At 53.8% G+C, this 24,145-nt stretch overlaps 1 protein-coding gene across 2 annotated transcripts in view; it reads right to left on the bottom strand.

Annotated features, from left to right (window-relative positions):
- Positions 1 to 24,145, bottom strand: part of KDM4B (lysine demethylase 4B) — a 131,125-nt gene that overhangs the window by 68,872 nt on the left and 38,108 nt on the right. For both annotated transcript variants that reach the window (XM_037165379.2, XM_053658288.1), the window contains exons 4-6: positions 20,315 to 20,490; positions 19,113 to 19,227; positions 16,383 to 16,576 (exon numbers count right to left, since the gene is read on the bottom strand). In XM_037165379.2, coding sequence (XP_037021274.2) covers positions 16,383 to 16,576; positions 19,113 to 19,227; positions 20,315 to 20,490 — 485 coding nt within the window. The remainder of the gene's footprint in view (positions 1 to 16,382; positions 16,577 to 19,112; positions 19,228 to 20,314; positions 20,491 to 24,145) is intronic.

Here is a 24,145-nt window from a genome sequence, read left to right as displayed (position 1 = left end):
ACAGTCCCCACCCCAGGTGCTGGGCTCTGGTCACAGGCGCATTCAGATCTTCAGCATCTTCCATGCCTTGGACCAAAGCATTCACCAGGTTAATTTGAGCCCCACCAGACAAACCAGAAACCCTGAAAAGACAAGGTCACAGATGTTGAAAATGGCACCATAGCCTCATAGTTTTACTGAGAAGTCCTAGTAAACCTTCACACTAAGGGCCTTACACTAAAGAGCAGGCAGGAGCATCAGATGTTAGTGAACTTATTTTATGAATCTGGCACACTTTTTAATGAATGAATGAGTGAGAAACCCTGTCACCGACAGGACAAGGACACACAGGCTAGTCTCACATAGCTGCAAAAGTCCTAAGTACAATATCAGCAAGTTAGACACAAAAACCTATTAGAAGATCAAGGGTTTACTCCCAGGGTGGCAAATAAAAATCTATATAAAATTCAACCAGCTTCACTGGCTGGTGAAGCTCAGTGGATTGAGTGCGGGCCTGTGAACCACACGATCGTGGTTCGATTCCCAGTCAGGGCACATGCCTGGGCTGCAGGCCAGTTCCCAGCAGGGGATGCACGAAAGGCAACCATACTTTGATATTTCTCTCCCTCTCTCCTTCCCCTCTAAAGATAAATAAATAAAATCTTTTTTAAAAATCTATATAAAATTCTAAACTATTCAGTATAAACATTCCGGGTCAACTAGAACTAGGAGAGACTGTCCCATGGTCACACTTCATGGTGAGATAGAAGGCACTCAAGAAAGTTGGGAACAAGGCAAGCCACCCACTATCACGGCCACTCAATAGCCCATACTGAAGACACTAGCCAATGTAACAAATCAAGAAAAAGATAAAAGAGGAGTAACAATCAGCAGGAAAGAGACAAACTTTTTTCTTTTAAGTAACAACCTTCTACTTGGGAAACTAAGAGAATAAGCTGCTGAACTACAGAACGAAACAGTCCAGCAGGAGCATACAATTTTAAAAATCAATGTACCAACAGCTAGGCTGCACCAGAAACATTCACAGCAGACTATAAAACCTACTAAGGTACCCCCTGCCTCTTGCCTGGGATTAAAAGCAGAAATTCCTCACCACAAACAAGGCCAAACATAAACCTGGGCGAATGCCTACTGATGATGGAATCAGAGTCTGACCTGGGAGAGCTGACACACATCTCTGCGAGGCTGGTGCTGCTAGGTGACGCACTGCTTGGTGCCTCTGTAGAGAGCAGGAGAGGGCAAGACACTCACCTATGATTGAGTTCTTCAGTAAATGAGACAGCAGAGGTGACTGACTGTGACCACAGCACTGACTACAAGCATAGTGGGGTCATTATGTCGAATATGAGCAGAGTGGCCTTACCATCATGGGTAAAATATGAAAAAAAACCTGCTAATATTTGCCCAGATAGCAGAGATAAATAGGAAAAGAAGTCACCCCATATATCACCTGGAAAAATAAAAGATATCAGAAAAAGCACCTGGCAGATAGGCTTGCCCTTGAAACATGAGGGAGCAGGTCTGAAGGCCTGCATGGACAGCCAGCCTTGGAACCACCGAGTCACCCTGGGGTCCTCTGTCCTGATGGAGGGGAGGAAGAACAGTTGTCACCAACCCACTGGGCCTGGAAGGAAGACTGCAGAGGACCTGGCCCAGGGGAGGAAAGGGGAAGCTAAGGCCCTGTTCTTAACACTCAGGAGTGAAATGAAACTACATTTCCAGGCCACTGAACAGATGGTGCACACATGGAAGCCACAACCTAGCGGGGGGCTCCGGAGCACCCCTACTTGGTTACCATCAAACAGAGAAGCCCGGCCTGGGCTACGCAGCTCCCTCCCTAACAGAGTAACTGAAATTGTCTGACGGCAAATGGATAGTGGTCCAATTTATCAGGAAATCCCATCTTAAGTGCTGAGGAGCCTCGGTCAACAGGGAGACAGCCTCCCTCATTTGTCCCCACCTCAGGACAGATATGAACACTTGCTGGGGAGATAGGATCAGCCCAGCACCAGAGTGGCTTGTTCCCAGGAAAGGACCTTATTGAGCTGCAACAGCTTTATCTTTAATGGATCGTTTTCCAGGGCAACAGAGAATGGAATTTGGTATCTCACACCAGCAGTGTCAATGATTTGAAATAATGACATTTTTATTGAAACCTACACACAAGATAAACAGAGTCCCGGGAGCATCTGCTTGGTGTAAAAGGGATGTCTCGGATGGAGATGGCCGCCAGCAGGGATGCCAAAATGAAGTGGCCTGCTGGCGGGAGACAAAGGTGCACTGCAGGCAGAAGGGGACGTGTGCCCTCTTAGAGGCTGGGAAGGGGCCAGTCAGCGCTCTGGGCACCAGGGCTGCCCCCAGCCTGCCCCTACTTCTACGGGGTCCCAGTGGTTTGCAGCACCTCCCCACAGGGACCCAGGATGGCTCAGCATCCTAGAGGTCCCATAGCACCAGGGTGCAGCTGCAGGGAGCAGGAGTTGGCTGCACACATCGCCAGCTCACTTTAATGAAAGGAACAGACTTTACAAAGCCAGTAGTGTTGAGCCTGCAATTAATTGTTGAATTGGAGGCATCTGATCCCCAGGCCTGGTTTATTATAGGCCTGTGAATCATTTTTGTTATGTGACAGGATGGAGGATGCCAAGCGCGCTCATTTTTTATGGTTGTTTTTTTTTTTTGAAAGCTGTTCAGGGCCTTTCTCAGGTGAGGTTTTGAAAGGAAGGAATAGACAACTGAGCACTTGGCAAGAGTGGCAAGAAAGGGCCTATGCTACCAGCCTGGGGGAGACCAATTCATGGGACATGGTGCAGGTGAGAATTCGGTGCCATTTACAAAGACCTTGATCTCCTCCTCATAGAACTGTCCTAAATTTCTGCTTGTAAAACAACTGGCGGGCAGCCTCCCGTTGTGCCTGGACCCCACAGCATCTGGGTGATGCTGGCTGTTGCCGCCACCAAACTCCTCCTCCAGCAGCATGTGTGCCTTAGCAGTGAACACCCCAGATTTATTCCTCCTGGGACACACAAAGCGGTCTGAGCAGGAAAGAGCGAGGACAGGTCTACTGAGAAGACAGAAATGTCTGAAGGGACAGGAGTTGCTGGCTCAGAAGGGAAATATCTTGGTTCCCATTTGACCAGAGTGGAGAGGAGCTAGAGAGGCCAACGTCAGCCACCCCTAACATGTACCAGCATGAGCTCCAGATGTGGGAATGAGCTGGTGCAGGCCTGGGAGGGTGGCTGATGTCCAGGTCTCTGCAGGTTGAAAGCAGTCACCGTCAACGGGGGAGACTCCAGGTCTGTTAAAATGCCTTCCGATGTGATTGGTGTTTGCCTTCATTGTCACACAGACATGTGAAGCCTACTGAACCTCATGTGGATGCACGTTGGCAGTAGAGGTCCCTGGCAACTGGAAGGACAGGCCCTGCCAGAGGTGACCCTGAGTATCCTCTACCTGCCTTTTAATTAGGGCACTAGCTTTCTAGAGTAGGTACAAGGGTTATACAGTCTTTACAAACAGACCACCAGGGGTTCCAGCTTCCATGAGGAAGGCCATCTGGGTCTCAGCCTACTGCCCAGGAGGTGAAAGCCACAGGGCACTCGGGGTTACTCCCAAGCCATTCTGGGCCCCAGTGATTCAGAGAAGGTCAAGCTCACATGCAAGTTATGTTGGTTCAGCTCTGTCCAGCTCACAGTCAGGCAGGAGAGAGCACACAGACCTAGTAGCCTCGCGGGGAAGTTGTTGGACAAGAGCCATTAGCATGTCTCATCCTGACGACACAGGCACCTCTGGTCCTGTCCTGTGCCTGCCCCGCAACATCCTAAGACGAGGGCTCCCATCTGCTGCTGATGCGCCAACATGAGAGGAGCACGTTCACTGCCAGGTTTGTGAGCAAAGCTCATGCAGACTCCCCTACTAAGACACTCGCAGGCAGCTCCCTCTGGGGAGCTGAAATCTGTTGGCAGCAACCTTGCCATGGAAACCAGACCCTGCAAATAGAACCCAGATCACTCAAGGCTCAGCTAGTGATACATGTGGGGGTAAGCAACTCTGGGCCAGAACACCCTCTTTTTCTGCAGCAGAAAGCCCCTTACCACCACCCCTGCGGCAGCCACAGACCGCCCCCCTCTGCACACACACAGTTTGAATCAACTCCTAATCTAAACCCTGCTTGTGGGTGGATCTCCAGATTGACATTTCAAACAGAATACCCAACAGTTTCTAGAGTGGTGGGCAGGGAAAGGCTTCCAGCTTGTTGTCTGGTGTGCTTCAGCCCAGAACCAGAAATGTGGGGGCCAGGAGGGCTTCCTTGACTCCAGCTGCCCTAAATCAAAAATCCTGCAGCTTCACAATAGTGCCAGCAGTATGGAGCATCACCGGCCAACTCTAAAGCACCTACTTTGAACAAAAGACTCTAAATGAAGGGCCATCTGCTCCTGCCAAAGCCATCCAGCAGGGCTATGCTACAGCCAGTGATGCCTGCAGCCACAGCCACGAGTGGCAGATAGACAGGAGATGATCGTACCTGAATGGGGTAGGCAGGCAACCAGGCAGCAAGACTAACCTGCCTGCCCACCCCCACTTGGGCTCTGGACCCTCCTTCCCATGCTAACTCACCCTCCTGGCCAGAGGAATTTTCCTGGAATCCTTCAGCACAGTAGCTTCCTACCTCAGGAACCTTCCAGACTCCCAGCTCCTGATCCAGCTGCCTAACCTCCAGCTGGGCCCCTCCTGGGATGCCCTGCTCCCTCTCCTCCTGCAGGCTTCCTCATCCCTGCAGCTTCCCTGTCTCCGTCTCCAGGGCTCCCAGGCTGCCAAGCACTGTGGCCATGTAACTGGACAACAGCCAATGAGATGTGGGCAGAAGTGATGGATGCTGCCTCCCAGGCCTGTCCAGCAAAGCTTCCTGAACACTCCCTCCCTCTTGCCCCACTGGCACCCATACATTCAGGGTAACCTGGAAGCCCTGTGTAGAAGGTGGCAGAGCCTCTGTCGGCCTACAGCCCCATTTTCCTGCATCAGCCCCTCTGTCTCCCACAAGAACCCACCACCTTCTAATTCAGCTGGAGGAATCTGATTCAGTGATCAAGAACACTGTAAGAAGAGAGCCCTTCACTGCAGAACTTCAAGTTTGGATGAACTTTGCCAACTAGGATGCACTCCGTCCCCAAAGCTGAGCAACTGCCTGGCCAGAAACTATCACCCCACCTGATTTGAAGGACGATGCTTTGAGGGACAGGGCGGAGCAGTGGCTAGAAATGCAAGCAAGGCCAATAGCCTGTTTTACACGGCAGTGCCACCACTTCCAAGCCAGTGGCCCAAGCCAGTGCCTGTGTATCACCTGTGACAGAGGACGGCCTAGGGCCACAGAGAAGCACAAGGAGTCGCTGCAAGCACCACCTGGCATGCAGGAAGCATCACAAGAGGCCACTACTATCATTATTTCTCATCACACCATCCTGTGTTGATATATAATGGACTTCTTACATTGTGGCAGGTAAAAGATGATTTGTCATTTGCGACAGCTGCTAACTGGAAACAATCCAAATGTCCATCAACAGTGAACAGATAAACAGGTGGAGAAAAATCATACAATGGATAATTCTATAGCCATGAGAATGAATAAATTACTGCCACGCATAACAGGGATGAATTCAAAGTACAAACGAGTCCATTGGAATGGGGTTCAAATCCAGCCGGCATTCAACTGCCCAAGGGCACAGACACAAGCAGAAAAATGACTCAGAAGGAATGGCACCAGCACCATCACAGCCAGGGGGGTAGTCGTCAGCTCTGGGTGGGGAGCAGCCTCAAGGGGGGAGTCCCAGTGCAGGCCAGGGGAGGAAGTGCTTTTCCTGACACCATGAGGGGTGCACAGGGATTGGCTGCAGAGCCATTCAATAACCAGTGCACAAATATGTATATTTTTGGTACATATTTTGTATACTTTCTGTGCCATGTTATGTTTCATGATAAAAAGAGTTACAACAAGGAGGACACATATGACAGCCACAGGTCTCAGATGCCCCCGAGACTCCTGACTCCTGGGGCTCACACACCTGTTCTCAGTTACTCTCTCATTCCTCTCAGTGCTTCCATGAGGGAGTTTTGTTGTTAAAATTAAGGTCACAAACACATAAACCTTAAAACAGAGAGATAACCCTGGGAGGCCAGACCTAAGCAGGTGAGCCCCTAAGAGGTGCCCAGGGTGAGGGGAATCCCCCAAGGCTGCCCTGGAGCTGCAGTGGAAGCTAAGAGCGGCCTCCAGGTGCAGAGAGCAGCCCAAGGCTGACGGCCCGGGAGGACACTGGGACCTCACTCTGCCGATGGCCTGAATGAGTCCAGATGCAGACCTTCCCCAGAGCTCCCAGACAAGGGCCCAACCCACCAATACCTCAACCTCAGCCTCCAAATCCCTGAACTGAAGACCCAGCTGGCCTGTGCCTTGGTTCTGACCTACAGAAGTGTAAGCTAATAATCAACACAAGCCGTAACTCTGGGCTGATTTATTATGGAGCAACAGAAAACTAAAACCACCCCAACTTGAGGAAAGGATAAAGGCAAGAGATGAAACACACCTGAGAGAAGCGTGCCAGAAGGCTCGCCGCTGTCCAATCTGGGGGTTAGGCACGGGGCTGCTCCGTCAATTATTCTCTTTCCCGATCTGATATTGGAAGCATTTCTTTAAGTCAAGAATCCACTTCAAAGAGAACGGCATAGGAGGAGGACAGAGTGACTTCAGTGGAGAAACCTGACCAGCACATTCCTTGAGGGGATCAGGTCAACGTCAACAGTGGAAGTCACGGTGACACGCGACCCTGGGCACAGTGGGACGAGAAGGGCCCTTCACTGTGGCATCTTCCTCCAGAGCCCACCCCCCGGTCTAACCATGAGAAAAACACCAGACAAACTTCAACTTAAGGACTTTCCACAAAATTCCTTTTCAAAACTGGCAAGCTCACCAAAACCAAGGAGTTTGAGAAACTGTCACAGCCCACAGGGGCCCTAGGAGAAGTGACAACTAAATGGTCACATGGGATCTGGAATTGGATCCGGGGACAGAGAAAGGACCTCAGGGGAAACGGAGGAGATCTGAATGCAGTATGGACGGCAGTTAGTAGAAATGGATCAGTGTTAGTCCATTAATTATGACAAACGTACCAGGCTGATGAGAGACAACAGGGAAGCCGGGTGTGGGACACACGGGAAGTCTCTGTACTATCATCTTCAGCTTTTCCTTACACCCAAAATAGTCCCAAAAAAAGCCTTTAAAAAGAGACCGTACATGACCAAAACAGTGCATAAATAGACAAGCTTGTAACAAACACCTAAGGAGAAAGGCAGCAACCTCAGTGTTGGCATCAAGTACTCCTGGTCCCGGTCTATCCTGGGACCTTTCCCCAATTCAGTCGGCTACAGTGCCAGCCAGCTGTCCAGGCCCACAGCATGGTAACAGCTGGTCAGAAACACTGAAGCCCTGCCCCAGTCTTGCTGGCTCTGGAGGAGAGCACATGGCGAGATTTTTCCTTAGCAGAAGGCTGACCTTCTTCAGCTTAACTGGATGCTAAAATCACTTTGCATTCCCTGAACAAACACCAACTGTGTCTGTCCCTGCCAGTATGATATGCGGCACACGAGGAGCCAGCCCACAGGGACAGATGGCGCTGAGGAGCGGGAGCCCCTGGGTGAGCTCTCCTAAACACACTGGGTTTCCTGGGTGCCCTGCTCCACTTGAGTGGCACAGGACATGTGTTCTCACGTGATCCACTGCCAGGTTCAGCCAGGTGGTTAAGGGTTTAGTGTGGGGAAGATTGGTGAGAAGCAAGTCAGGCGAATGGGAGGATCTGGGATTAAAACCGTGTAGTGTGCCCTAATTGGTGCAGCTTAGCAGAGTCGCCAGTTTGATTCCCAGTCAGGGTACATGCCTTGGTTGCAGGCCAGGTCCCCAGTAGGGGGCATATGGGAGGCAACCACACATTGATGTTTCTCTCATTTCCCTCTCCTCCTTCCTCCTTTCCCCTCTCTCTAAAAGTGGATAAATAAAATCTTAAAAAAAAAATCCCCTGCATAGTGTCATGCTGTACAAAATTCTCTGAAACTGCCGTTGCCACGCCCACCATGGTGGACAATGTGATCCTGATCTCACAGTCCGATGGCCCTTGGCTGCCCAGTGTGAGACTTGAAGGTCTCTCTGGCATCCGGAATTAATTTTCTTTAAAGATTTTATTCATTTATTTTTAGAGGGGAAGGGAAGGAGAGAGGGAGAGAAACATCAATGTATGGTTGCTTCTGGTGCATCCCTGCTGGGAACTGGCCCCTGCTGGGAACTGGCCTGCAACCCAGGCATGTGCCCTGACTGGGAATCGAGCTGCAATCGTCTGCTTTGCAGGCCTGCACTCAATCCACTGAGCTACACCAGCCAGGTATCTGGAGTTAATTTTCTGAATGCCAAAACCAGCCCTCAGTTTTACATTTACTACACAATCCTGACAAGCACTGACAGCTGGGGCCAGAGGCATCAGAATGACAGTGTGGCTCTGGCCAGCATTAGGCTGAGGGCTAGATAAGGAGAACAGAGAGGGGGCCTGTGGCCATCTGGTTAAACCACTTACGCTAGTGCCGCGCCATCACTGCGCTCCCAAGGAAGAGCGCAAGCAGCTGCAACAACCAACTGAAACAAAAGCCCCACCCTGGTGGGTACACACACATACACACAACCATGTGATACAAATGCACACACTCACACACACTTTAGGGTGACCAAGTACCAAGGACTGCCAGGATCTGAGAGCATTCCAGGACACAGGATGTCCAGTTCTGAAGCCAGGTGTCTCACTGGTCACCTTGACCCACACCCAGGAGCCCTGAGAGATGGCAGTGGGAAAGCAGCTTAGGCACAAATGGAATAAAGGGCAACCACTCTGATGCCGTGGCCACTGTTACAGTCAGAAAAGGAGACTCTGGAAAAGTGGCCAAGCTGCTCCCTGTGCCTGCCTCTCCACAACCCCCTGTATGAGGCCAGCATCCCACAGCCCCTGGACAGGCTCGCCTCTGCCCTCAGGAACGGGGTTCTGCTCTGAAACACTCTGTTGCTGTGTTCTCTCGCCTTAGCTCAGCAGCTAGATTTCCTCAGTGTGTTAACATGGTACAAATCAAGCCGCCTCCTGACATCTTTTCCTATCTGGCCTCCTCAGGTGCCACAGCCACACCAACTCTGTCCTGACACCCAAAGTGGGGGTTCAGCCAGCCCAGGGTGAGTGAGGAAAGGAGGGAGCACATCTATCTGCACATCCATTTGCTCTCACATCTTGTACCGGTAATGGTGCAATGTTGGAAAGCTAAGTTACTGAAACCAATCTGTGAAGCCGTCAGGCTCCTACCAACCTTGGCACTGAACTTTCTCTGCCATCATGGGGTCTTTTGGGATCTTTTCAGAGAAAAGTGGCTAGGAGGAGTTATCCTTGTGGCTAGAGGGGGGCTATGCCTGAGTCAGGCACCTTGTAACAGCCGCCCTGGAGTCTTAGAAGCCATGAAGTTGCACATGGCCAAGCAGGCCTCCTCCAGGTGCCAGCGTTCTCCCCCGAGGGCCTTTGGGCTGCTGCCTGGTCAGCTTCCCATTGCTCCATCACCCACCTCAGACTTCCCAGTCTGCCTCCCTGGTAACAAAGCAGAGGCCCTCATAGGGTCTGTGCCAGGCATTGTGGTCCACCAGCACCACCTACAGTGAGACCTCGGGAGATGGCTTTGGGCAGCCAGGTAGGGAGGAAGAAGGAAGGGAGGTGCCTGGCCTCTCTCTCTGGCCCCCACCTTGGCTCGCAGGGCAGGAATTATTGAATGCTGCCAGAGGTGCAGCTGGGAAGAGGACTGATATTGCCTCAGGCGGGCCTGCAGAGAGGTCCCCAAAGGCCAGACCCAGCAGCCTTCCTTCCCCCCAAAGAACCTTGCTCTGACCCATGAATCTCTAGGCCAAGCCCATCCAGCCTCTTGCCCAGGCTGCAGTCAGAGAACAGGTCACATGGGAGGCAGTCAATGCATGCACACTTCCTCCTTTTGCCCCAAGGCAGGGAGTATCTGTCCTCAAATGCACACGTGCACACACAAGCTCAATGCACAGAGGACTGCCATGTGTACACCAGTGCAATGCAAAAAATGCTATGCAGATGTGCACACACAGGCACACATGCACACTCATGCATGCACTCATGTGCACACACACACACCTCCAGAGTTCCAAGAACGGGCAGAGATGGCTGTGCCTGTTGGGAGTTTCCTGGCAGCAAAGGCTGCCCAATCCCTCTCCTCTGCAACTCCCCTGAGCAAAATGCCAAAGAAAAACTCTAAGTGTAACTGAATCAAAGGGAAAAAAATTCTCCAAGCCCCTGGGAGCCTCAATCAAGCTTCTGAAAGGTCAGCGAAGGGTAGAGCTCGAGACAATCTCCCAGACTCCCAGGCTCTCTTACCAGCATTCCCTTCACCAATCCGGCACTGAAGGATCCACTCATTGTACCTTAGGATCATCTAAGAACTAGCAAGGGCTCCGCACCCTTTATGGAGCACAGACTCTCTCCCCTGTCCCCCACTCAGGGACACTAACACCAGAGACTTGGAAGGCTGTATCCCAGGTAAGTCAACGTGGGAGGGATGGAGGAGCTCAGAAGCCAAGACAGAACTCAGGAAAACTTGCACTGCCACCCTCATGGGAGGCTTCAGAGTCTGGAGCCTGAAGGCCAAAGTCATAGCCTTGAGAGCCAACCAACCCCTAGAGGCAGGAGAGCATTCTCCACTGGGCACACCCCCTTCTGGAGGGGAACAGGGATCTCTACCTCCTCCAAGAGCATGTGGAACCAGAGGGAATTTAGGAGGATGAGGAGGGATTGGGGACAGGGGGTGGTGACCCTGCCTAGACTGTGTTGATGTGCCTTCAGCTAAAACACATTTGCTCTGGCCTCCACCATCCAGGAGGGGCTTTATCTCACTATAGCATTTAAAACACAGGAAGGAAAAACAGCAACTGGACAGCTCTGCCTACAGCCCAGCCATCAATGTAGCAGCCCACGAGGGGCCCTGGCGCCCAATGTGCAGCTTTCGGCAGCCCAGAGCACGGGCTCCTAGCCCCTCATCCATCTTGCCCACCACCGTAGAAGCCGCCGGCCTCTGCTCTTCGCAGCGGTCCTCAGCTCCTGCAACTGAGCTATGGCCCACGCCGGTCTCACCCTCGCAGGCTGCCACCTTCCCAGCCTGGCCTGTGAGTCAGGGATGGCAGGGCACCCTGAAGCTTTTGCCAGCCCTCACCCAACAAGCAGGCACACAGGATGTGATGCAAAGCACCTTCCACCACCCTAAGGGGCAGACCCTAACCATAGCAGGGCCAAGTGACTGACTCCTTGTGATGGCAGTAGTGTGTGCCAGGGTACACTGCAGAGGGTGGCAGGCACTCTACCCTCGTCTCCAAGGTGCACAGCACACTCCAGATGGTCCAGACGTGCCCAGGGAGACAAGAGCTGACCAGAGCCCAGTGCTTTCTAATTTCTAGCCCAGAACTCTTTCCTGGGGACACATGGAAACATCAGGGAGGACAGGAGGTGGCAGGTGCTGCATTTGACGGTACTGCTAGAAACACTGTTTAGCGCTACATCTGAGAAACAGCGTGAAACTCAAGGTGGGTATGTCACACATGGAATTAATGTTTCCAATGACAGGCCTGGGAGCTGACCGGGCTTGACATCCACAGGGACTGAACCAGGAGGCAGATGGCTGAGGGGAGGCCATCGGACAGAGTGGCCCTGGCCCTGGGACCACTCTGTGGGGACAGGACTGTGGGGGTATCATCTCTGGCTAAACCAGCACCTCCCGTGGGCTTCAAGGCAGGAACTTGGCCAGCACAGCAGGTTCTCTAGGGCACAACCTCTGGACACTGAGCCCTGGGCTGCCCACCACTACAGGCGCTGCCCTGTAGGGTCGAGGCCTATGCCTGCCCACCCTACTGACCTCAGTAACCAACAGGCTGGGGGGTTGCAGGAAGGCTGGGCTATGGGAAGGCCAGTCCTCGGTGAGTACAAGTGCCAGTCTATTTTAAATCCCCATCTCACAAAGGGTTTTGAAGCACTCAAATGCTTCGGATATTCCTATCTTTGCTGCCTGAGAGCACCACACAGTGCCAGCCTTTCGAAGCAAATTCTATGCTTTTATCGACACCAGGCTGTTCATGTCACTTTGACACACAAATCACACTACTGAAGTAGCAACAGACCCAGAAAGGCTTCATAAAATGCTGTAAACCTGAGGACGTCGACACTTTAAAAAAAGTGCTACCGAAATACTCCAAAATGGCTGCAATTAAGCTACTGCAGACACAAGCAAAGCAGTACATATATTAGGGAGACAGACGCGTGAATGCAATCTGCCAGAGAACATCCCCGTGCCGAGGGCCCAGGGGAGGGGTGGGAGCAGGGCACCTCCTTCCCAAGGGGTTGCCAAGTGGCTTCCTGAGCCCCAAGTCCAGGGGCAAGAGCACACCTGACCTGCCCACCCAGCTGGTGTCCACGTCAGCCCCACAACACAGCACGACCAGGAGGACCAGCTCCCACAGGAATGGGACCTGTTTCACATATGGAAACCTCAGCGCAATGGGGCTCTGAGAGGCTGAGGGGTTAACACGGTCCCAGTACCCAGGTCTCCTGATGGTCACTAAGGCCTTCTCTGGGCCAGGCCCTGCTGGGAGCTGGGCACAAAAAGGAGTCCAAGGGCCCTGCCTTCACAGTGCCCATGTTCTGGTGGGGAGACACTGAAACCAACTTCCCGACCCCAATCCTGAGGACAGAATTAGAACGGTGCCCAGCAAGACAACTGGGCTGAGCTGACCAGGCAGGAAGCAGGAAGTCTGTCAGGGGAGGAAGGCAGAGGCCCTACAGCTGGACCCTACACAGCCACACTTTGAGAGAAGCCCCTTTCCACTGGCCACACTTGGTTAGTATGAGAGACCCCCATGTACAATCCCACTTCCTTTCATGACCAGAAGCCAAGACCAAGGTCAAGGTGCCTCCTGGAACGTTCTTTCCTTCAGAGGACGTGCTGCTGTGTCCAATGCTGCCCCAGTTGACAGCTTCCCCACTGCTCTCAGAAATCGAGTCGTAAAGAAGGATGGAGGTAGGCTGGTGGTTGGACTCGAGGGCCACCCCAAGAAAACCGGGGATGAAGCACAGGGCAGCAGGGGCCTGTCCTCAGGGGCTACAGCCTGGAGAGCACTGAGTACTGGCGAGAAGAGGTGAGCACGCGGAGCCAGCTATCTGTCATGCTGCATCACTCAGGGAGGGGGCTGCTGTGCCCTCAGGTTCCCAGGGTCCCCTCCATGGACGGCCCTCAAGGACTTCCCACCTCCCTGTCTCATGCTTCACCTCCCTCGAAGCCAGCCCCACCACCCTCCCACCATCCTCCATCCCGCCACTTTGCTGTGGCCCCACCCTCTCATGAGTAGCCGGCCTCCTTGCCAGGCTCCCTGCCACCACTTATTACGCCAGCCTCCCTTTCCTGAGCACCCTCACTGCCTGCTGCAGGGCCTCATGCCCCCACAACACACCCCAGGGCTGCGTTTGAGAGCTCAACCTGCCCTCAGCCAGCCTGGGCCAGGATTCAGCATTGGCTTTCTCTCTGGCCTGCACTCGTGCTCGCTTACTCTCTCCCCCCACCCTCTCTCTTTCTCAGGAAAAAGGGGGTTTTCTTCCCTTAAGGTCACTATGACTGGCAGACCTCAATTAAAATCAGGCATCCTCACAGGGCTGAGCAGATCAGAGCAGAGGCAGTGTCCCCACTGCTCATCCACCTGCCCAGTGGAGTCCTTGTTCTCCTACAGTGGCTACCAAGGGGCCCTGGGATAATCACTGCCCAGTCTAAAAAGAACGAAAGAACCTGGGAAATTTCCACAGCAGATCCAGGAACCAATGGTCCAGAAGGAAGGGCAAGGGCGCCATCTACTGGCCTTCAGGGGAGCTGCACTGGCCAAACAGGGACACAGAGGGCAGACAGTCCCTCAGATACCTGGCCAAGTCACTAACCAACACCAGGAGGTACCATCCAGGCCAGTGAGTGGGTCCAGCACAACCACACATACTCATGCACAACATACAGAAACACACATACATACACAGATACTCCCTCCCACACACATGCATAGTCACACACATACAAGTACACATATACACACTCAGACACACACACTCTCACACTCACACACAAGCATGACCCAGCCTGTGGATCCACATGGGGAGTCAGAAGGCTGCCCTGGGCACTGAGCCTGCTCAGCCAATGGGGAGCAGGTTGACTGCTGGGAGGAGGCAGGCAGAGGCCCCAGGGGAAAGGCAGACCCACTCACCCCACAAGCTGCGCCCCCAGGTCCTGCCCTCCTACCCAAAGGTGTGCTCTTGTGGCAGAAGGCGGCCCCCTCTCCACCAGGCCTGGGCTAGGGCCTCCATGGAGTCACAGCCTAGCCTCACCATGGAGAGGGGAGGGGACAAGGTAGCCACACTACCACTGGGACCTCCTGGGCAGCACGAGGACAGTGCCATTGACCAGGAAACACCTCTACCTGAGGACCATGTTCATGGTCATGAGATTCAGACCTTTGTGCAAAGGCCAACCCATCAGCCTCTCTCCAAAGTGATTCCCAAAAGGCAAATGCCTCCCAGCCCAGAGGTTTTGATGATCAAGGGCTAACACAAAGCCACAGGATGCCACCACAGGACAGAAGGGGACTGAAAAGAAACTCATAGAACTGTTATAGGATCACCCAAAATGCTCCAAGTAGCACAGCTTAAAGGTCAGAGGGCCCAGGGCTGGCAAGATAACGGCCCCAAAGACACCCCAGTCCTAGTCCTGGAGCCTGTGGAAATGGCACCTCACATGGCAAAAGCGGCTTTGCAGATAGATTAAGGACCTCCGAATGGGGATGACCCTGTATTACCCAAGGTGGGGGTCCAGTGTCACTGTAAGGTTCTCAAGATGCAGACGGAAAGGTTAGGGTCACGGGGATGGAAGAGGCTGCACTGCTGGCTGGGAGGGAGGAGGGAGAGGTAACACGCCAGGGATGCGGTGCCTGTAGAAGCTGGAAAAGGCTGGATTCTCCCATGGAGTCTTGACAAGAGAGAGCCCTGCCTACACCTGGGCATTAGCCCTGTGACACACCCAACCTCCAGAATGTGAGAAAATAAATGTGTGTGTGTGTGTGTTAAGGCTCATGGCCATTTGTTACAGTAGCCCCAGCACGCTCATACAAACGCCCCCGCCATGTCCATGTCCAATGCTTTCCTATCCCACCCTATCTGTCTGAGTGGGAACTGCTTTGTTCACGGAGAGCTGAGGACAGCGTGGTCACACAGCCAAGGGCAGAACAAAATTTCCTCCAGGCTTCAGGGCCCTCCGCCCGGAGCTCCTGCTCCTGTCCCACTCGGCAAAGGGCTCCAGGAGTTTTAAGTAGCTGGATGTACCTGTGGGTACCGGCTCAGCTAAGGTACGGCGTGCCTTGGCCAGGGTACGCCTATGTCCCCAGCTGTGCTGTGTCTGCATGCCTCTGCTCCCCACTGCCCCAAACTCCACAATCTGCTCCCAGGCTTCGGGCTTCCCCTTCCACCCCTCTGAGCATCACGGATTACTGTGATAACAGAACCTTCTAAGACAGCTGGGGAGAGGCAAGGAAATACTAAGCCCTAGTTCAGAAGTCTCTGCTAGAAACCACAGTGAACAAACAGGAGGCAGCTGCTGCTTGGCCTGCCAGCAGAAGCTGGATGTAAGGTAAGTGTTCAGCTCAGAGATTCCAGACCACATAATGCGCTAGGCGTCTGACCCAGGCTGCAGGGCCCCCAGTCCAGCACCTGCAAACCAGCAGGGTATCCCAAGGCAGCAGGGTACCCCAAGGTAGCAGGCGCCAACTACTAACCTCACCCTACAACCCAGAGGCCAAGAGGACGGTGAGGGGAGATTCAGTGCTTTAAGGCCTCCCAGGCCCCAGGCCCCAGGAGAGCCCTCGGTACAACAGCCACGCACCTGACTCAGCCTGGGCAGGCACTGAGAAAATTGAACACCAGCCACTGGTCAGTGGGAGGCTCTCTGAGTGCAAACCCTGAGCTCCATGAATCTGAAAGCTCATTTCTGAGGGGCACATATCCCTCATCCCCAAACTGCTGGGTAAACCAAGGCTGCCCTGAGCCAGTGGGGGCAGGGCCAGCAGATCTTGAGCTACCAGAGCTCCAATCCTGGCCCACCTTGCCTGAGAGCCCCAGCCACAGGGAGCCATCCAGAAGGCACCCCCATGCGTGCCTGACCCCAGAGGAGCCTATGCACAGCAAGGACCCTCCTCCCTGTGAAGCAGGGTGAGCTGCTGGCTGGACACTCACCATGACTTGGGCTCCCCAAAGTGCAGGTAGTTGATGCTGTACAGGTCCATGTCCTCCGTGTGCCAGGCAAAGGTGGTCTTCCACATGCCGAAGTACAGGTAGGGGGTGTTGACGCCCTCAATGATGGTGCCACACTCACGTTCCACCATGTCCAGGATGGTCCGAAGGTTCCCAATGTTCCACTGTGCCACATCCTGCGGGCAGTGAGCACAGTGTCAATGTGGGGCCACCCCTCGGTGCCTGGGCCCCATCAGCCCCAGACACTGGTGGGAGAAGGGAAGTGTCATTCCCTAGGAGCCTGCAGCTGCACTGTGACCCCCATAAAATCCCCAGAGTCAGCAGTCAGCCCCACACCTGCCCGCTTCAGAGCCTGGTCCACCCCAGTATCCCAAACACGCTCTGGGCTGCTCACACACCACAGGCGCCAACCAACTGCCCTGTGCCAGGCAGCCGGGAAGAGCTTTCTCTGGATTCCACACTGAGCTATGTGTTAATCTTGGCAGTAGAGACTGCAGTTTGGTCATGAGTAATTAATGTGCCTCAAAGTCAGTGACAATGAAGGAGGAAGACAACTGCCAAGTGGGGCTAGACCAGCGAAGGTGCCAAACAGCCCTCCTGGCCCTTCCCCGTGGAGGAGAAGGAGGTGGTTCTCAGAACCAGGCAAATAAGGCTGGAATCTTCACCTACCAGTCTCATCTATTCTTAATGCCACAAGCAAACAAACCATGTCTTGTCATAAGAGCTTCTAAAATACGCTTTAATCAACTTCCACTCCCTGGGGAGCCCTTCAAGCCTGTGGAGCAGCTGAGTGAACGTCAGCGTTCTTCCCATCCCAACCCACCCTGCACCACCCACTCCTGGCACAGTCCAGGCCCCTGATGTCTAGGCCAGTGGCTGGTCTTTGCAAGGTGAGTCCTGGCAGAAGCCCTGAACATGGGACAAGGGCAGCGGCCAGCCCCAGTATAAGAAAGAAAAGCCCAAGGTTGCCTTGAATAGAAGCTGCCCAAGGTCAGGGCACATCAAAGACAGGTCACCTCCCTAAGGCCCTGTCCACCTCACCTCACTGTCCAGCCTACACGTCCACAGTACAGCCACAGGCGGAGGGGGCCTGAGGTCTAGTCTAAGCCAGGCAATAACTCATCGTGTGAGCAGGGCGAGTCATTTCTCTGCTCTGAGCCTCAGTTTTCCCATCTGTAAAAGGAAACTGCTGCACTAGGCCGGGCGTGGCACACACAGGGCCCCACACCCTCTTCAGGGACCCAGGGCAGGTGTTCCTCACGATGTCAGCACTGGCCCCGCCGAGCCTGCACTGGGCAGCACAGTCCTTCACAGGGCCACCACTGTACCCGACTGCAGGCTGCACATGAGAGCAAACCCAGAGAGTCTCACTGGACAAGGCTCTAATTTTTGAATTTTTACTTGAAGAAAATAATGCAGGATCTTCAAGAGATTGAAAAGACAAGCCATAGACTAGGAAAAAATAGGTACAAAAAGTATTTTCTGATAAAGGACGGTTCTCCAAAACATACGAAGAACTTTTAAAACTCGATGATAAGAAAACAATCTACTTAAAAAATGAACCAAGACCTGAACCTCACCAAGGAAGATACGCTAATGACAAATAAGCACATGAAAAAAGTCTATACGTCATTATGTCATCAGGGAAATGCAAACTAAAACCACAGTGACACACGCCTATCAGAATGGCCAAAACCCGGGACACGGGCACCACCAAAATCCGGCGAGGGTGTGGAGCAGCAGCACTCTCACTCACGGCAGGTGGTGTGGACACGGTGCAGCTACTCTGGGAAAAATAAAATGCTGGCCAGTGATATATGTGGGGACCCACGCAGTGGGCCCATTTTTTCCGATACCTTTTGGGAGTCAAAAGCTCTGCCTGTTCCAAAGGGCTCCCCCCTCTGGCATCCAGAAGGGTCCCCGCCCTTCTCAGGAGGAGGCACTATTCCCACCCAACTCCAGCCCCACCCAAAACCAGGACTCAGGTGGTGCTCACCAGCTGCTCTCATGGTGAGCACAGGCTCAGTGGATGAAAGAGAGTGTCCCAGTAAGAGATGACCGTCAGAATGACAATTTGGGGTGAGGGCCACCCCAGGAAAAGGCCAGATTTTAGCCTAGGGTACCCCATGCAGAACACTCCCAGGAGCTAGGCTCAGTAACTCTGAAATTAACCCCAAGACATGCATCCCAGGATTACCCAAGGTCCCATAAATATAAGGAAACTGTCCCCTAAAAAACACAGGTCCCACTCAAACCTGTCTCTGCTCAACACCCATACCTTTCTAGGCCTCTGCATCACTGCCACCAGAATCTGGTCTATGCCCTTAGACAGGCCAAGGCCAGGCCCCCTCTGTTGTCTGGGTGTCCCCAGAGCCTCCCAGCCCAGCAAAGGGACCAAATGTAGATGAACCCACTGGCAGCCTGGCCAGCTGAGAATTTGGGGCTCCTAGGGTTCTAGCGGTGGCGGTTCAGGGCAGATAGGGCTCCACAACTCAGTAAAAAAGATTTTGCAAATCAGAAAAACCACAGGACGCCTTCTTCATTCACTCTAAGACTGGGCACATAGCTGTAGCGGAAGCCCAAACAAAAAGCCCACCTAAGCTTCTGTGTTAACTTTTATTTTCAACTCCACGTCTATTCACACTTCTTCACCTCCACCATGAAAACCGCGTCCCTCATTCTCCCCAGAACCTCTTGGACTTGGGAACTTACATCATCGTACAAGGAACCGCTGATGTCAGCCCCGTAGATGGGAGAGACGAAGGTGAGGTTCTTCCAGTACTTGCGTTCCAGGTCGTCAAAGTCCTGGTGCCGGGGAGTGCAGTATCTGTGAGCGAACAGCACACAGATAACATGGGGGGCTCTGAGCATGGGCCTGATGATCCCAGCTGAGCCAGACCCAGGACATCTGCTGGACACACCGAGGGACAGGGGCTGCTCAGACCACCCAGTCGCCACCCAAGAGCACAGCCCCAGAGAACACCGATGGGGCTCCACTGCTGCTGGGAGAGCATCTATCCCAGGGCATGTGCAGGACAGGCAGGCGGCCCTGCCTGGAACAATGCCCACTCATCCCATCTCATCAGCTAGCCGGGCCTGTGGCATCCAAGTCACAAAGCACACCACAGGCAGCTGGAGCAGGTGGACGGGCACAGGCTCTATTGCTTCTCATCATCTCCCTGCTCTGTAAACACTCAGAGCACCGATTACGGTCCAGGCACTGTCCTGGGGTGCCAGGAACAGTACGTGAGCGGGCAGACAACACCATGCCCTCAAAGGACACACGTTTGAGAGCAAACGCACTGCTGCAAGTACACAGATGATTTCAGAGAGCCAGGGAGCTGGGAGTAACAGAACAGGAAAGAGAAAACTGGTGGTGTGCCCACGAGTGCACCGTGTATGCACTGTGAATGCTCACGAGTGCACCCGTAAGCACACAGAATGTGCATGAGTGTGCCCATGTGGGCACCCTGTTGAACTGGGAAGCAGTATGCGGGGATGCATGTCAGAGAGGCCCTCTCTGAAGAGGCACCGCAGAACCGAGACATTATGGGAGGCTGTGGGGGACGCACTCCAGGGACAGGAGACAGGGCGAGCCCCCGAGGGCAGCCTTCAGCAGCAAATGCTGAAGGCAGCATGAGGTAGACAGGTGGCCATGGGCTGGTGAGAGTTGGGATTTTGCGCTCTTCGAAATCGGGAGGCTCTGAGCGGGAGGTGCCAAGACACACCCAGTGCACCCAGAGCAGAGAGTACGCGAGCTCTGTGAGGGCGTGCATGTTCCCCACCATCTCAGCCCTCCCAGAACCCCTGGGCTTTGCAGATCAGGGTAGTGGAAGCCTTCAGGGTTTGGCTCCACCTCAAAGCCGGGGTTTCAGGGAACCCGAGCTATACCCGCCCGGGGCCCAGATGCATACTTCTCACTGTTGGCCAGGCGGCGATACTCCCCAACCGTCATGGCTTTCTTCTGGATGTTGTACTGCGTGAAGAGGCCTGACTGGCCCGTCACCACCTGCTGGATGGGGGCTGGGATGACCACATCGTCAATGTCATCGTACGTCTGCCGTGGCTTCCACTCCTTTGGGGGAATGATCTGTAAGACCAAGGGGGAAGTCAGAGGCACCTCCAGACAGGCACATCCGCTCAGGACAGGGAACTGAGCAGAGGACACACTGCTTGCTCCTGGGAGACCAGCGGCCACTAGCTGGGAAGTACACCCAGCACAGCCTTTATCAAACACCCAGAGGACCTGGTCCCAGCAATGTGGGCACTGTCGGCTGCACTTGAAGTTCTTTTAAAACCTTTGACACTGGAGGGCAGGGCCGCTGCGCCCTTCTGCTTCAGAAAGGAGCAGCATGTGTCCGACACTCATTCCAGGAACCCACTGCATTGACACCCACTAGAGGGTACTCCCAGCACCAGGTAGGTGCTGGGGGATGGACATGGGAAACAGACCCACCAGGGCCTTCTGCTCCATGGAACAAAGCAGACGATAAATACTATGAGGAAATAAGGACACTCGGTGGAAAGGCAGCCAGTTGTAAGTACTAAGAATATAAAATAAAGGTTGGGTAAGAATCCCAGAGACTGAGGGGAGGGTGATGATTCAAAGTGGGAGGGGACCTGAGGAGGTCACCTTTGAGAAAAGGCACAGCTATTCCACAGAAGTAGATCCCAACAGGCAACCACCAGGCCTTTACCCTGAGTAGATGGCAGCTCTCCTGCCTTCCCCACAAGAGGACACCAAGGGCCGGCACAGACAGCTTGGTGTTGGGGCACTAGGTCTGGGCACATCCTCTGAGCAAGCACTGGCCTGGGTTTGCTTAGGCTCAGGAATCCACTCCCAGCCCCTTCACCCTCCAGGTCAGAGGGCGACTTCTGGGCTAGACAGAGGGCCTCCTTAGTGCCAGGCACACTTCTGTGCGAGCCCCACAGAGCCAGCTGGGGTGAGTGTCTCCCAGGGCTGGGTGGGCATCTGCAAGTTTCAAGCCTCCTTTCAGGGTACCCAGCAGGCCACCCAACAGCTTTGGGAAAAGGAACTAACACAATCCATTTTCTTTCTTTTTTTTATTTAAGATTTTATTTATTTTTAGAAGGGGGAAGGAAAGAGAAGTATCAATGTGTGGTTGCTTCTCATGGGCTCCCTACTGGGGACCTGGCCTGCAATTCAGGCCAGTGCCATGACTGGGAATCGAACCAGCAACCCTCTGGCTTGCAGGCCCGCACTCAATCCACCGAGCCAGACCAGCCAAGGCATCCCAATCCATTTTCAAAGCATCAGCCATAAACTCTGGAGAGGCTGAACCCTCACCCTGCTGGGGTCCATGAGGGACAGACACCACACTGATGCCCAAGTTTGCCAACAGCTTACGGAAGGGCTGAAATCCATTTCGAGGATTTGACTATCAAATCTATCTCACCGGTGGAAGAAAATGTTTTGCTCAGCAGCAAAAACATTTATTCTCCAGCTGCCTGTTAACAACAGAAAGGTGATGTGTCCCCTGTCAGCACACACAGGCTCACTTATAAAATACAAATGAATAACAACAGAGCGGTAAGAGGAAGTCAGTGGGTCTCACCTAGGCAATTCTGCCCCCAGGGGACACTGGGTGACATCCGAGGGCATCTGTGGTTGTCATGACTGGGGGTGCTCCTGGTATCAAGTGGGTGGGAGCCAGGGAGGCTGCTCAGTACCCCACAGTGCCCAGGACGGCCTCCCAGAGAGTGAGCCAGCCCCAACGCCAACAGTGCCGAGGCTGGGACCCTAACATGGAGTTAAATGGGGGATAGAGTCACAACCATTCAGTGAAGGCTCTTTCTGGGGACACCTTCTCTCTTGCCCCATCAATTGCAGCCACGCCACCACAGGTGCCTAGGGTGCCACCCGTGTCTGGTAGGAGACCATGGGACAACAGAGTACTGTCCAGACTCAGCCTGACAGTCAAAGGTTTCCTTAGCGTTCAAGTGAGAAATCTGAAGATGCTGAACTAAAATGCTCAAGGCTGGACACACAAAGGATAGATAAGAGAGGCCATGCCTCCGGAGTCTGAGACGTTCTCCTGGGTCTCAGGGTCTGGGACCCGGAGCTGCTTTTCAGTTATGTTATTGGTCTCCTCTTGGGAGAAAACCTGGATCTCCTCCTGCAGGAAAGTGCACGATCCTGGACAGGCTCCAGAACCCCTTCAGTTCCATTAGAGGAAGTCCGTCCCTAACCCCAGCCTAGGGCAAAATGAACAGAGTGTGTCACTCCCAGATCCCCACTTTCAAACAACAGCTTCAGGCTACTTTGTACATCTGCGCCATCCCTAACTCGCTGCTGTGTGAAGACATCTGAAAACCAGGGAGGGGCCTGCAGACACACGTGTGACAACTGGTGTGCATACGTGCAAACACTACTTTCCTGCACACATTCTAAGCAGGCTCCGAAAAGAAAGGAGGGCCACTTCCAGCTGGTCTGGAACCCAAAGCTTCTGGAAAAATCTCTTAGTAATGTATTATGGCCTAACACTCTCGTATCTCTGCAAGATCAGATCTGAAAGGAGGATCCCAGGCAAAGGACATCTGATGGACGCAGCCTAAAAATCTCTAGCATTCTGACTGCCTCTACTTGGTATGTGGCCTGGTGTACCGGCCTGACCCTTGCTTGAAGCTCCTGAGGGCAAGTTTGAAATAAGAAGGAATGGACAGGCCACATACCTCAAGTGAGCAAGGTGACACTGAGCTGACGGCCCAGGTGTGAGTTGTATGGCAAAGCTAGGAGTCTTGGGCAGCTGCAGCAGAAGGTATGGGGGACCTTGCTGAGGGCAGGAGTGAGCGGACGGTCTTTGCCCCCACAAAGCCACTCTGCAGGGTGCAGGCCTGGCAGCTGGGAGCAGCCAGGGCATTGCCTAGCTGCAGGACTGTCTTCAGGGATGCACCTGAGCACCAAAGCACCATGACCCCTCCCACAGGGCCCCCCACTGTCCCATCACCCCACCACCCCAGATCATGTCCTTCCCTGGCTCCTCCTGCCCCAGCATTTCCCAAGCGGCCCAGGGAGGCTCCCAGCCCTGGTGTGTAGGGACTAGAGGCCCAGTGGGCATGGCCCCCAGGCATGTGCAGAGGGGCTGGGGAACATGCCTGGGCTGCCCAACCCCAAGGCGGGGCTCCCGTATACCCAAAGCCACTTCTAGCTGCGGCTCTAGTTCCATCAGTGCCTGCTGAATGCCCACCCCCATGCAGCTCTACCAAGCCCCACAGAGCTTTGAGAAAGGGACAAAATACAGCTTTTGTGAAAGAAGGAAACCCCCATGTCCACACACATGCACATGCACAGAGGCCCACACACAAAGATGAGCAGTCAAGGCCAGGGGTGGGGGGTACCAATCCGAGTCTTTGGAGCTGACTCAGGACAGCAGGACATCATATCCCTCCTCCAAGGAGACCAGCAGCCCTGAGAGCCATGGCCCCGTTTAGAAGAAATGGGAGGTACCCAGGGACGAAGTCCCTGCTTCCCTGGATCCACACGCTGTCCCTGCTTGTAGGAGGAGGGACGTTTGTGCGCTTGTGCGTTGGTGTGCTCCTAATTGCCAGGAGGGTCACACAGAACCCATGCCTGCACCCTCACCCTGCCTCCCCCTCCACCGGATTCAGAAAGAGTTCCCACATCCAAAGGTGACAATTAGCCAGACAGAAGGCGGCCAGTGAAACACCACTTCACAGAGAAAAGAAACATGTGAAACAAGAGGCAGAGGGAAACACCTGCCTCA

This window comes from Artibeus jamaicensis, unplaced genomic scaffold, assembly GCF_021234435.1.
Source record: "Artibeus jamaicensis isolate MK-2021 breed Jamaican fruit bat unplaced genomic scaffold, CSHL_Jam_final scaffold_537, whole genome shotgun sequence".
In the NCBI taxonomy this organism is placed as follows: domain Eukaryota; kingdom Metazoa; phylum Chordata; class Mammalia; order Chiroptera; family Phyllostomidae; genus Artibeus; species Artibeus jamaicensis.
The sequence above is the reverse complement of the archived record's forward strand: the minus strand, read 5'-3'. Positions and strand labels throughout refer to the sequence as shown.